Source organism: Heterodontus francisci, chromosome 19 (assembly GCF_036365525.1).
Source record: "Heterodontus francisci isolate sHetFra1 chromosome 19, sHetFra1.hap1, whole genome shotgun sequence".
Taxonomy (NCBI): Eukaryota; Metazoa; Chordata; class Chondrichthyes; order Heterodontiformes; family Heterodontidae; genus Heterodontus; species Heterodontus francisci.
The window spans coordinates 76,050,277-76,065,223 of NC_090389.1; the positions used below are offsets into that span (position 1 = coordinate 76,050,277).

General features: G+C 44.9%; 2 protein-coding genes across 3 annotated transcripts in view; both read left to right on the plus strand.

Annotated features, from left to right (window-relative positions):
• Nucleotides 1–1,904: 1,904 nt before the first annotated feature.
• Nucleotides 1,905–9,808, plus strand: LOC137380214 (hyaluronidase-like). The gene is made up of 4 exons (XM_068052021.1): nucleotides 1,905–2,084; nucleotides 6,258–7,238; nucleotides 7,694–7,783; nucleotides 9,322–9,808. The coding sequence occupies exons 2-4, from the start codon at nucleotides 6,312–6,314 to the stop codon at nucleotides 9,640–9,642; spliced, it is 1,338 nt and encodes a 445-aa protein (XP_067908122.1). The 5' UTR covers nucleotides 1,905–2,084; nucleotides 6,258–6,311; the 3' UTR covers nucleotides 9,643–9,808.
• Nucleotides 9,809–10,986: 1,178 nt separating this feature from the next.
• The window catches only part of LOC137380215 (hyaluronidase-like), a 57,766-nt gene continuing 53,805 nt past the window's right edge, over nucleotides 10,987–14,947 (plus strand). For both annotated transcript variants that reach the window (XM_068052022.1, XM_068052025.1), the window contains exon 1: nucleotides 10,987–11,080. The gene's annotated coding sequence lies outside the window, so the exon portion shown is untranslated. The remainder of the gene's footprint in view (nucleotides 11,081–14,947) is intronic.

Here is a 14,947-nt window from a genome sequence, read left to right on the forward strand (position 1 = left end):
CACTCTTACCAGTACTGACAGACGCATCTGCAATGGGTAGGTTGACCTCTGAATGAGGTCAAGTAAGTTTTTCTCTTGTTTTGTTTCTCTCACCATCTGCCGCAGGCCCGGTCTGGCAGTGATCTCCTTCAAGACTCAGCCAGCTCGGTCAGTAGTGGTGCTACCGAACCATTTCTGGTGATGGACATTGAAGTCCCCCACCAAGAGTACATTCTGTGCCCTTGCTACCTTTGGTGCTTCTTCCAAGTGGTGTTCAAAATGGTGGAGTACTGATTCATCAGCTGAGGGAAAGGGTTGGGTGTTTATCAGCAGGAGGTTTCCTTGCCCATGTTTGACCTGATGCAATGAGACCTGGACTCAATGTTGAGGACTCCCCGGGCTGCTCCCTCACAACTGTATACCACTGCGCTGGTGGGATAGGACATATTGAGGCATAGTGATGGTGAAGGAGGAGTCTGGAATGTTGGCTAAAAGGTATGATTCTGTGTATATGATGTCAGCATGTTGCTTGACTCGTCTGTAGGACAGCTCTTCCAATTTTGGCATAAGTCCCAAGATTGTAATGAAGAGGACTGGGCTGGTTATGCCTTTGTTATGACCAATGCCTAGGTCAATGCCAGGTGGTCCATCCAGTTTGATTCTTATTGTTTTTTGCAGCAGTTTAATATAACTGAGTGGCTTGCTAGGCCCTTTCAGAGGGCAGCTAAGAGTCAGCCACATTGTTATGGGTCTGGAGTCACATATAGGCCACACTAGGCAAGGACATCAGATTACCTTCCCTAAAGGACATTAATGAACGAGGTGGGTTTTTATGATAATCCAGTAGTTTCACATTCACTTTTTAATTCCAGATTTATTTAATTGAATTTAAATTCCCCAGCTTTCAAAATTTCCATTTTGTAAAATTGAGAGATGGAGGGTGCAGAAAAGATTTACAAGAATGGTTCCAGGGATGAAGGACTTCAATTATGAGGATAGAATGGAGAATCTGGGGCTGTTCTCTTTCGAGAAGATTGAGAGGATTTTTGACAGAGGTGTTAAAAATTGTGAGGGATCCGGTCACAGTAGATAGGGAGAAACTGTTCCCATTGGCATAAGGGTCGAGAACCAGAGGACACTGATTTAAGGTGAATGGCAAAAGAACAACGGTGACATGAAGAAAAATGTTTTTACGCAGCGAGTGGTTAGGATTTGGAATGCACTGCCTCAGAGTGTGGGGGAGGCAGATTCAATCATGGCTTTCAAAGGGTATTGGATACTTACCTGAAGAGAAAAAATTTGCAGGGTTATGGGTGAGTGGGACTAGCTGAGTTGCTCTCGCAGAGACCCGGGCATGGGCACGACTGGCCAAATGGCCTCCTTCTGTGCTGTAACTATTCTATGATTCTAAAAGGGTCAAGAGTTGGTCATATTATATAGTATTACTAACATTTGGACTTATCACAAGCTTTCCGCTTTTCAGTCAGATCGTGGCTAATCTGTACCTCAACCCATGTGCCCACTTTCGATCCATATCCAGAACGAACACAAATCTATCAATCTCAGTCTGGAATCCAGTGGCTGCAGTCTTTTAAGGGGCAGAGAGTTCCAGTTGGACACTTTGTGTGGAATAGGACCTTCCTGCTTCCCCGCCCCGTATTTTTCATTCTTAAAGTGGAGAATATTTACACGGGTAACTGTTTTAAAACAAATCAGTGAGAGTGACTCTGTTCTATGTTATTTTGATAAATAATGGATTGGATTTTTTTTTTTAAATGTGTTGCATGAAGCCTGAGGGCTGCCTTGCCCCAGTAAAAACAAACTGCAGCAGTCCATTCCGCAGTGCTGACATACTTGCTGACCATGCCTTTGGCTTGCTTCCAGCTCTTAATCTCGGGAACTCAGCAGCTTTTTCTGTCCCAAGCATTCAGCTCACAGGATAGGCATGCAGTTCCGCCCTGGCTCCCACTCATTGGACGGGGCTGTGTGACTTTCATTTTTGCTTGCGAAATGGACAGTGTTAATCTATGGATCCGAAACTACGAAAGTCCGGGCCCTGGAAGAGGGAAAGTTGAAAGCGGAGTAGGCACAGAGGAGTTTTGAGGGTAAGAGGCATGACCCAGTCAGGAGGTTAGGTGTAGAGAGTCTGCGGAGAGCAACCAAAGGAATTTAAAACAAAAACTGAAAGTGGAATCCGCTATTCCTTTCAACAGAACGAGTAATCTTCCAAAGCTTGACAGGGAGATGACGCCTAATAGGGATGGTTTGATGCAGATGTTATGAATTTCTTTATATTTAAGCTAATTGGCAGAAGAAAAAGAGGGGAAATAAATAAAAATAGAAAATACTGGAAGTACTCAGCAGCTTTGGCAGCATCTGTGGAGAAAGAGTTAACATTTCAGGTTTGTTTTAACTTTGTTTCTCTCTCCACAGATGCTGCCTGAGATGCTGAGTATTTTCTGTTTTTAATCTCAGATTTCCAGCCTCCGCAGTATTTTGCTTTTTGTGGAGGGGAGATTAAAGATTTTTGTTTTAAACTCAGCGAGTTGTTATGATCTGGAATGCGCTGCCCGAGAAGCTGGTGGAAACAGGCTCAACAGTAACTCTTGAAAGGGAAATGATTGCAGGGCTGAGGGAGCAGGACTAATCAGAGAGCTCTTTCTAAGAGTCGGCACAGGCAGGATGATTCAAATGACCTCTTTCTGTGCCATAAGACTCTGATTCCATCCTAGCTTTCTTCTGTACGTTTGTGTCTGTAAATGTTATTCATTTTGGTCTATACTTATTTTGACTTATTTGGCTCAGGAAAAGGTGAGGATATTCTTTTGTCTTAAATAGGTTTGCAATCTGTCCTGCTCTTTTAGATCATAAATGCCACACTTACGTGGAGGGGGACAACAATTCAGCATGGACAGAGGATTGGTTAGCTAACAGGAAGCAGATAAATGGGTCATTTTCAGGTTGGCAAGCTGTAACTAGTGGAGTGCCACAGGGATCAGTGCTGGGACCTCAACTATTTACAATCTAGATCAATGACTTGGATGAAGGGGTGGAATGTATGGTTGCTAAATTTGATGATAACGCAAAGATAAGTAAGAGAGTAAGTTATGAAGAAGACATAAAGTGTCTGCGAAGGGATATGGATAGGTTAAGTGAGTGGGCAAAATGTGAATTTGTCCACTTTGGCAGGTAGAATAGAAAAGCAGTATATTATTTAAATGGAGAGAGACTGCAGAACTCTGCAGTACAGAGGGATCTTGGTGTCCTGGTACACGATTCACAAAAAGTCAGTATGCAGGTACAGCAAGTGATTAGGAAGGAAAATGGAATGTTGCAAGGGGAATAGAATATAAAAGTAGGGAAGTTTTGCTACAGTTGTACAGGGCATTGGTGAGACCACATCTAGAGTACTGTGTACAGTTTTGTCCTTTCTTAAGTAAGGATATAATTACATTACAAGCAGTTCAAAGAAGGTTCACTCGACTGATTCTTGGGATGAAGGGGTTGTCTTATGAGGAAAGGTTGGACAGGTTAGGCCTGTATCCATTGGCATTTAGAAGAATGAGAGGTGATTTTATTGAAATATATAGATCCTGAGGGGACTTGACAGGGTAGATGTTGAAAGGATGTTTCCCTTTATGGGAGAGACTAAAACTAAGGATTCTCTCATTTAAGACACAGATGAGGAGAATTTTTTTCTCTCAGGGGTGTTAGTCTGTGGAATTCTCTTCACCCAAGAGCAGTGGAGGCAGGGGTATTGAATATTTTTAAGCTTGAGTTAGATAGATTCTTGATTGACAAGGGAGTCAAAGGTTATAGCAGGCAGACAGAAAAGTGGAGTTGAGGCCACAATCAGATCAACTATGATTTTATCAAAAGGCAGAGCAGGCTCGAGGGGCCGAATGGACAACTCCTGTTCCTAATTCATATGTTTGTATGTTAACGATTTCACCAAGCTGACTGTCTTGATTACAAGGGAAGGACACCTGTCAGACTGCTAGATGTCTGTCCTTTGTTAATGACATATTTATAGAATAGCACCAGTGGTAATAAAGCAATTCCCTGAGGTATAGGTAGCATTGGCAATGTTACTGCATTCTTTACATTCCATTTTTAACCAGCACTTAATCCATGTGCATATTACATACGCAACAGGTGCTGCAATGTTGAAGGTGTGTCATATGACAGTATTGAAAAACTGTAGACGCCCAACTACTTTAATATTATGGTTTGTGGCTGTTTGAGTACCATACTTTCTCCATTGGCTGCAAAAGATCCCTGCAAGCCTTGCAAAGCAAGACATTTCCCTTGGACTATACAAATGGACAAAGCTGTCCAGTCTATTGATGGCCCAAGACTATGGCGGACCCTGTTAGTTATTCCAATTCTGTTGCCTTTGAGATTAACATTGGCCCAAAATTTCCTGGTTAGCACTTATGTGAAGCTATGTAAATGAACGGCAAGAGGTTTCGGCGGACATATCTTGGCAGCAGTGTAAAGAAGCAAGGAAATTTATGTATCTCAGTTATGTGCAAAATTCCACAGGGAAAACCACTGCAGTGCAGCTCTTATGCCATAGTTGCAGTGGAACTTACCAGGAAATTTTGAGCCATAGTTTCTGTAGCAGCTACATAAAACCAGCTGTTTTGTTGGTGTATGAACCGTCAGGAGATAGCAGCACTATCTTGTTTACTTGGCCAGTGTGTGAGTGTGAATAGTGTATTGCGCCCTTGAATTCTGCCACAGTAAGCCCTTGTATCATCTTTTATACAAAAGTTATACTGTGCCCTCTATCTTTAACAACAACTTGTATTTATATAGCAGCTTTAACGTAATAAAATATCCAAAGCTGCTTCACAGGGGCATTATAAAACTGAGCCACAAAAGGAAATATTAAGACAGATTACCAAAAGCTTGGTCAAAGAGGTAGGTTTTAAGAAGAGTCTTAAAGGAGGAAAATGAAGCAGAGAGGCGGAGAGGTTTAGGGAGGGAATTCCAGAGCTTGGGGCCCAGGCATGTGAAGGTATGGAAACCAATGGAGGAGCGATTAAAATTGGGGATGCTCAAGAGGCCAGAATTAGAGGAGCACAGATATCACAAGGGTTATGGGTCTGGAGGAGATTACCAAGATGGGGAGGGGTGAGGTTATGGAGGGATTTGAAAACAAGGATGAGAATTTTAAAATTGAGATGTTGCTAACCAGGAGCAGGAGTGAACGGAACTTGGTGCAAGTTAGGATACGGTCAACAGAGTTTTAGATTGCTTCAGATTTATGGGCTGGGGTTTAACGCAGAGGCCCCGCCCACTGGCTGGAAGGTTGGGGGCAAGCCTGCCTCCGCCGGCCATGGATGCCGCGACCATATTTTACAGTCCTCAGACAACTAACTGTCTGCAGTCATGGCTTCTGCCCCTCTAAGGCAGGATGTCCCACCTCCAAGAGCTGCCTGCCAATCAGAGGGCTGGCAGCTCTGCAATTCCTTGAGCTGCAGCCATCAAGGAGGTCCTTAGTGCAGGTAAGTGGGCTTGGGGATTGCTGGGCCAATCAGGCAGGCCCCGCCAAGGGGGTGGGAGGTGTCGATCATGATGGCGGGGGGAAGGGGGAGCGTCTTCCAGTGGGGAAAGCACGGCGCTGCGGAGGAGCACAGGAGGTCCCCCCAATGAGCCCATAGGAAGGCCGCCAGGTTTTATTGGGTGCCCTCCCCAGGTGCCAAAATGCCCATCCTCTGCTGGTAATATACTAGTGGTGGCGGGAAGAGGCCCTTAAATGGCCATTAATTACCACTTAAGAGCTTCAATTGACCCAAGGGCGGGTAGGTAGGCGACGAGCACAGCACCCCCTTGCTATCTCAAGCAATTTTACCCCCCCTCCACCTTCCAGACCATTTCCGGTTGGGGGGGGTGGGGGGGCATAAAATTCTGGCCATGGAGTTCTCGCGAAGCCTTAAAAATTGGGTTCCTACAATGTATCGGTTAGCGCACAGAGCTAACAATCAGATTTCAACAGGTTAGGTTTATGAGCACGGTCCGACCTATATAACTGTTGAAATGATAAGTTGTATTTGTTAACAGCGAAGCAGAACTATGTCTGAAACAGATGATGCCGTGTTTACAACAGGCAAATGGTACCCCTTGAAACTGATGAATCTGTGTTTACTTAATACGTTGAGTTACTTCCCCACAATTCACACATATATACAAAAAGGCTCAGTAACAATACATTTGATGTGATAAATCTGCTGTCTTTTCCATAATCCTTTTGTTTTCTTCTATTTGAACAGCATAAGGTTTAATTACATGCAGAACGTGAAGAGACTGATTCATTGAAGAGTGAAATGTCAACAAGTGTAATAGCCGTGATCCTGATGAAAGCAGTCATTATTCTGCTATGCATGAACACTTCGACCCTGGGACAACAACCGAAACAGGCAAAATCTCCAATTAAATCCAATCAGCCGTTTATAACGGTGTGGAATGCTCCTACTGCAACCTGTCAATCCTTATTTGGCGTTGAACTCAATCTGGGAATGTTTGACATAATTGCAAATCAAAATGAATCATTTATCGGGCAAAATGTCACCATCTTTTATAGTGATAAACTGGGCTCTTACCCCTATTACACTGAAAATGGGGTCTCTGTAAATGGGGGTGTTCCACAGAATGCCAGTTTGAAAGACCATCTTGCAAAGGCCCTAGTTGATGTGGATAAACTAATACCTCTGAAAGACTTTGGCGGGTTGTCTGTCATTGACTGGGAGGCCTGGAGGCCCTCGTGGATAAGGGACTGGGATCAGAAAGCTATCTACCGTGAGAAATCAAAAGAGCTGGTCCGAAGGAGACATCCTGATTGGTCTGAGAGTCAGGTAGCCAAGCAGGCACAAAATGAGTATGAACAAGCTGCCAGTGATTTCATGGGACAGACTTTGAAGATGGCAAAAGGCCTTAGACCTTGGGGCTTGTGGGGCTATTATGGCTTCCCCTGTTGCTATAACAATGTCATTTCCAAAAATTACACTGGAGAATGTCCTGATATTGAGATGAAGAGGAATGACCGTCTGATGTGGCTCTGGAGGGAAAGTATTGCCTTATATCCAAGCATCTACCTGGATGTTCAGCTTCAATCAACAAAGAATGCACACAAGTTTGTTCATTACCGAATCAAAGAGAGCCTCCGGCTTGCTCAACTGGGAGCAAATTACAGCTTGCCCGTCTTGCCATATGCTCGGATTGTGTATGCCAACACCACGGACTTCCTCACTGAGGTAATCTGTATGCTTTTCAGCTCTCTAAGAAGGCACTTAGGTGAGGCGTGATCCCACACTTCCATGCTCCCAGTGGTGAGCTGCACTTGCAGTCCGGAGAGTTGTTCAGTAATGTTGTATCCTTTTGTCCAGCCAACACTGTGGGAGCACAGGACTGCAGCATCATTTGGTTGTCCTGAGGCTTTTAGTTTGAAGGGGTAGATGACTGGTTCAGTGGGTCTCTTGGAGACAGTGATGCGGATGATTTCCTCCAATGGGGTTTCTGATTGTAGCCAGAGTATACAAAGGTGGCCAGTCAACAAGCAGGATTTGAAAGCTTTCAAGCTGGAATAGAGAGAGAGAGACCCCCCACTTGAGTCTGCATGTGTCAGAATCCAGTCCGATAGCCTGTGATGGAGGCATGACCAGAATCTCAAACAGAGACATGACAGTTTTGTCTTTTCTTAACATTTCAGATTGACTTGGTCCACACAATTGGAGAGAGTGTAGCAATGGGAGCTGCAGGGATTGTCCTTTGGGGGAACTCAGATTATGCTCACTCACAGGTAAAACATGTCATTTGGTCATTTTGTTAGAACTGTGATGAAGTATTAGAGCGCTTGCACTTTAGTGATGTTCCATACCTTCAAGGCTTATTTTCCAGGTTTCAAACTTCATTTATCTGGTAATATTGGAGTGCTTTCTTGTTCTTTTTTCTTTTGTTACCGTAAACACAGACATCAGTTGTAATAACTGCAGAATCATATCTTTGCCCTTAATGAGCTCATGTTTCTCAATCCAACTTGAGTACTCAGTCAAATCATAGAATACAATCCCATTTAATTATTTGATTCTTTATTGCATTCATTGTTCACTCTAAGAACTCAAGTACTCCGCCTGACTACAAACAGTGATTTGTTCAAAACACTTGTACCAATTCGACTTTTGCTCTCTACATTCCATACATACTAACACTAAACTACAATACACTAAAAGACACACAAAGCAGACTTCAGATAACATGGAGCCAAGAAGATACACTCATGTTCATCAGTGTCCCCCAATGATCCATTACCATGGTTATATGGCCCACTTAAGTTCTTTAATCACTTTATTACTATAAACAGTGAGAAAACAATAATGCCCCAGACCCTCAAGACATGGATAAGTGACCTTCGCATACCTACTTATCCTTTACAAAGCATCCCTGTTCAACAGAACTGTAAGCTATTTTAACACATCGTGTGCTGATCCCACAAACAACAAGGTACATTAGTATTGTAAACTAACATTCCCACAATAACGACCCCTCTCCCCCAGTCTTCATCTCAGTTCTCCACTGCCCCACATTTTCTACCAATTACAGGCCCCATCCTGAACCAGGCTTCACTTTACAAGTACATTTTTATTGAGAAACAAAGGTGAAGGGCCAAGACTCATAGAACAGGACACCAGAGCTGTAGAAAAAAAGCAAAGTTCACTTTGGTTTTAAAAGCCTGAAAATTGTAGGAAGAAGATAGACTGATTTAGGGAAAGATTGCCACAAAGGGGCCATGGGGAAGAGCATAGAATGACAGAGAGTGCAATAAGTAAATCCTGATTTCAATGCAGAGAATCTAGGTAGATGGAGGAGGTAGAGGGCTTCACATTTGGAAACTCTCCCTCCCCCATTCTGTCTCCACACTACTGACAGTCAACCTTTCAGACATATCAATGGATAAAGGACCTACACCCATGGCTAACTGACCAGGCGATATCATTACCTGGTACAGAAATGGCTTCCTACTTAACACCCCACTCAGTTATAAAAAAAGCATGAAATCCAGATTTTAGTCGTAATTTGGTGTACTATCCTGGTGTAGAATAAAATGATTCAGAATCCAGGTTCACAGTTTCGAAGAAGGGTCATTGACCCGAAACGTTAACTCTGCTTCTCTTTCCACAGATGCTGCCAGACCTGCTGAGTGGTTCCAGCATTTCTTGTTTTTATTCCAGGTTCACTATATTGTTGCCTACACAACACCATTTGGCTATTTGAGGGTGAAGGAAATTCATTTTAAAAAGCAGGAAATATAATTAATGAAAGGTTTTGTCTCTTCTTTAGGAATCTTGCCTAGCCTTGAAAGCATACATCAGTGAAATATTGGGTAACTACATTGTTAACATAACAAATGCTGCAAAGATCTGCAGTAGGTTTCTGTGCACAAACCATGGCAGATGTGTGCGAACAAGCAAAGATGCCCACACTTACCTGCACCTAAACCCAGATTCCTTTACTGTGAAAATGAACCCTTCAGACAAAGGCCCAGCATTCTTCCTGTGGGGACAGACAACTGAGAAAGACATGAGAGAAATGGCTGCCAGATTTCAGTGCCAGTGCTACAGTGGATGGATGGGAGCACACTGCGAGATCAGTAACAGATAGACCAGTGATGCTATGTAATATTTGGGAAGTGACCAAACACTAACCTGCAACCATGGTTTACTTTATATTTTCAGGGATGGGTTCACTTTTGATGAATTTGCTGTGCTCTGGTATCATGACGTTAATGCACAATGAATATCCAATAAAGTATCTTGCACACAAGTCACCGACTGTTTTTGACAACAATTTTTTTTTTGTGTTTCAATCTGATCAATGAAATCTTTTTGAAGCAGACTGGTTTCATTTCCCGGAAAGTGGTAACTTGTGCTGAAGTGCGGTTTCTTGAATCCCTACAGCTATCTGCGACATTGTCTAAATGTGTGAGTCTACTCCACTGAAGCAGGCAACCATGCATGTGCATTGTCCATAAGGGTCAATGTTCCCTCTAAGTTGCCCTCATGTGTAGCTACGTAGCGATCGTGAAGGTACCACACAGGCCACTCACAAGGTGCCCCCTCTAAGATACCATGTGTGCACAGCCAAAGTGCATTGGAATAAACAGGCCACACAAAACAAATTAAATTTAGATGGTAGTGATCAAAAATAGCAGTTTTTACTCTTTTGAAAAAATTATAATGCCTGCAGCACCATCCAGCTGAGATAAGCTAACTTAGCAACATCAAGGAGTCAAACCTGAAATCTTTCTGGTCTGTATCCCTCAGTATCATGTCAGATGCTGTATTCATCATAAGCAAGCAGCAATCTTCCCTTTTATTACATTTTGGAAGTATTCAGCAAAGTAGTGTAGATAGAAACCTCACTGTGTCTCAGCATATATTTAGTACATACCTGGCTAATTAAGTAAATTGAATGAAAGGAACATTTTTTAAACAGCGGCTTATCGGAATTAATCACCTCCCTCTCCCATAATTTCTGAGACCCCATGAATTTCTGTTACTTCCTCTACAGCCTATTTAGGCTCACGATATTCCATTGGCACCCCGGTCACCGAATTCCAGACCTCTGCTAATGCTGCAAAGTGCTGACAATGTGAGCAGTTTATTACTGGTGGATGTTTTCAATAGTGGTGTTGAGATCAATTGTCATGGCCAAATCATTCCCCAATTAAAATCAATTAATTTAGGGTATACCGAGATTAACTCCAGGACACGAGTAGGACTGACAGCCATCTGAGAGCTTTAGACGTTAGAATCGATTCCCTCCAATTGGTGGCGCTGTCTGCGGCGACCCGGCTCCGCTCGCCCCTCCATTAGGTGGCGCTGTCTGCGGCGGCTCCGCTCCGCTCTCCCTTCCATTGGGTGGCGCTGTCTGCGGCGGCCCCGCTCCGCTGTTCCCTCCATTGGGTGGCGCTGTCTGCGGCGGCCCCGCTCCGCTGTTCCCTCCATTGGGTGGCGCTGCACCTTCAAGGCAGGGACGGTCTTTTTTCCGTTCGTCGTCGGGTTTGGGGGCCCAGGGACAGCGGTAGCGAAATGAACACGTTAGTGCTTGTTGTGAATCACTTTAATAATTTGGGCTGTCGCGGCTTCAGCCTGGAGTAGGCCTTTACTGTGGGGAATGGGCTCATCAAAAGCCTGGGCCTTGCCTGAATGCTGTTGGGTTTGGGGGAAGCCCGGTACCAGGATTGGAAGGCTTGCAGCGAAAAGTAATTCACCCGGCGTCACTTCCCAGCTTCTGTATCTAATAACAAAGAACAGTACAGCACAGGAACAGGCCATTCGGCCCTCCAAGTCTGCGCCGAACTTGATGCCTGCCGAAACTAACACCACCTGCACTTCCGGGGCCCATATCCCTCTATTCCCTTCCTATTCATGTATTTGTCAAGATGTCTCTTAAATGTCGCTATCGTATCTGCTTCCACCACCTCCCCTGGCAGCAAGTTCCTGGCACTCACCACCCTCTGTGTAAAAAACTTGCCTCGCACATCCCCTCTCACCTTAAACCTATGTCCCCTAGTAACTGACTCTTCCACCCTGGGAAAAAGCTTCTGACTATCCACTCTGTCCATGCCGCTCATAACTTTGTAAACCTCTATCATGTCGCCCCTCCACCTCCGTCGTTCCAGTGAAAACAATCCGAGTTTTTCCAACCTCTCCTCATAGCTAATGCCCTCCAGACCAGGCAACATCTTGGTAAACCTCTTCTGTACCCTCTCCAAAGCCTCCACGTCCTGCTGGTAGTGTGGCGACCAGAATTGCACGCAATATTCCAAGTATGGCCTAACTAAGGTTCTGTACAGCTGCAACATGACTTGCCACTTTTTATACTCTGTGCCCCGACCGATGAAGGCAAGCATGCCGAATGCCTTCTTGACTACCTTATCCACCTGCGTTGCCACTTTCAGTGACCTGTGGACCTGTACGCCCAGATCTCTCTGCCTGTCAATACTCCTGAGGGTTCTGCCATTTACTGTATACCTCCCACCTGCATTATACGTTCCAAAATGCATTACCTCACATTTGTCTGGATTAAAATCATCTGCCATTTCTCCGCCCAAGTCTCCAACCGATCTATATCCTGCTGTATCCTCTGACAATCCTCATCATTATCCGCAACTCCACCAACCTTTGTGTCGTCCGCAAACTTACTAATCAGACCAGCTACATTTTCCTCCAAATCATTTATATATACTACAAACAGCAAAGGTCCCAGCACTAATCCCTGCGGAACACCACTAGTCACATCGCTCCATTCTGAAAAACACCCATCCACTGTTGCCCTCTGTCTTCTGTGACCGAGCCAGTTCTGTATCCATCTTGCCAGCTCACCTCTGATCCCGTGTGACTTAACCTTTTGCACCAGTCTGCCATGCGGGACCTTGTCAAAGGCTTTACTAAAGTCCATGTAGGCAACATCCACCACCCTTCCCTCATCAATCATCTTCGTCACTTCCTCAAAAAACTCAATCAAATTAGTAAGACACGACCTCCCCTTCACAAAACCATGCTGTCTCTCGCTAATAAGTTTGTTTGTTTCCAAATGGGAGTAAATCCTGTCCCAAAGAATCCTCTCTAATAATTTCCCTACCACTGCTGTAAGGCTCACCGGCCTATAATTTCTTGGATTATCCTTGCCACCCTTCTTAAACAAAGGAACAACATTGGCTATTCTCCAGTCCTCTGGGACCTCACCTGTAGCCAATGAGGATGCAAAGATTTCTGTCAAGGCCCCAGCAATTTCTTCCCTTGCCTCCCTCAGTATTCTAGGGTAGATCCCATCAGGCCCTGGGGACTTAACTACCTTAATGCTTTACAAGACACCCAACACCTCCTCCTTTTTGATAATGAGATAACTGAGACTATCTGCACTCCCTTCCCTAGGCTCATCATCCACCAAGTCCTTCTCCTTGGTGAATACTGATGCAAAGTATTCATTTAGCACCTCTCCCATTTCCTCTGGCTCCACGCATAGATTCCCATCTCTGTCCTTGAGTGGGCCAACCCTTTCCCTGGTTACCCTCTTGCTCTTTATATATGTATAAAAACCCTTGGGATTTTCCTTAATCCTGTTTGCCAATGACTTTTCATGACCCCTTTTAGCCCTCCTGACTCCTTGCTTAAGTTCCTTCCTACTGTCTTTATATTCCTCAAGTGCTTCATCTGTTCCTAGCCTTCCAGCCCTTACAAATGCTTCCTTTTTCTTTTTGACTCGGCTCACAATATCCTGTGTTATGCAAGCTTCCCGAAACTTGCCAAACTTGTTTTTCTTCCTCACAGGAACATGCTGGTCCTGGATTCTAATCAGCTAACGTTTGAAAGACTCCCACATGTCAGATGTTGATTTACCCTCAAACAGCCGCCCCCAATCTAAATTCTTCAGTTCCGGCCTAATATTGTTATAATTAGCCTTCCCTCAATTTAGCACCTTCACCCGAGGACTACTCTTATCCTTATCCACAAGTACCTTAAAACTTATGGAATTATGGTCACTGCTCCCGAAATGCTCCTCCACTGAAACTTCGACCACCTGGCCGGGCTCATTCCCCAATACCAGGTCCAGAATGGCCCCATCCCTAGTTGGACTATCTACATATTGTTTCAAGAAGCCCTCTTGGATGCTCCTCACAAATTCTGCCCCATCCAAGCCCCTAGCACTAAGTGAGTCCCAGTCAATATTGGGGAAGTTAAAATCACCCACCACTACAACCCAGTTACCTTTACATCTTTCCAAAATCTGTCTACATATCTGCTCCTCTACCTCTAAAGTGAAGACATTCTGTGATTCGTGGGGTATGGACACAGTGTGTGGGGGCAATGCAGCAGGAAATGGGGAATATGGGGTATGGGCATTGTGTGTGGCAATAGCGCCAGTAATGTTTATTCCTTCGGAGGATGTGGGCATTTCTGGCTAGGCCAGTATTTATTGCCCATCCCTAATTGCTCTTGAGAAGGTGGTGGTGAGCTGCCCTCTTGAACCGCTGCAGTCCATGTGGGGTAAGTACACCCACAGTGCTGTTCGGAAGGGAGTTCCAGGATTTTGACCCAGCGACAGTGAAGGAACGGCGATATAGTTCCAAGTCAGGATGGTGTGTGGCTTGGAGGAGAACTTGCAGATGGTGGTGTTCCCATGCATTTGCTGCCCTTATCCTACATGGCAGAGGTTGCGGGTTTGGAAGGTGCTGTCTAAGGAGCCTTGGTGCTTTGCTGCCGTGCATCTTGTAGGTGGTACACACTGCTGCCACTCGCGGAGGGAGTGAATGCTGAAGGTTGTAGATGGGGTGCCAATCAAGTGGACTGCTTTGTCCTGGATGGTGTCGAGCTTCTTGACTGTTGGAGCTGACCCTCCAAACAAGTGGGGAGTATTCCATCACACTCCTGACTTGTGCCTTGTGGATGGTGGACAGGCATTGGGGAGACAGGAAGTGAGTTACTTGCCACTTAATTCCCAGCCTGTGACCTGCTCTTGTAGCTACAGTATTTATGTGGCTGGTCCAGTTCAGTTTCTGGTCAATGGTGACACCCCACCCACTCCCCCAGGATGTTGCTAGCGGGGGATTCAGCGATGGCAATGCCATCGAATGTCATGGGGAGATGGTTAGATTCTCTCTTATTTAAGATGGTCATTGCCTGGCACGTGTGGCACGAATATTACTTGCCACTTATCAGCCCAAGCTTGGATGTTGTCTAGACCTTGCTTCAGTATCTGAGGAGTCACGAATGGTGCTGAACATTGTGCAATCATCAGCGAACATCCCCACTTCTGACCTTATGATTGAAGGAAGGTCATTGATGAAGCAGTTGAAGATGATCGGGCCTTGGACACTACCCTGAGGAACTCCTGCAGTGGTGTCCTGGAACTGAGATGATTGACCTCCAACAACCACAACCATCTTCCTTTGTGCTAGGTA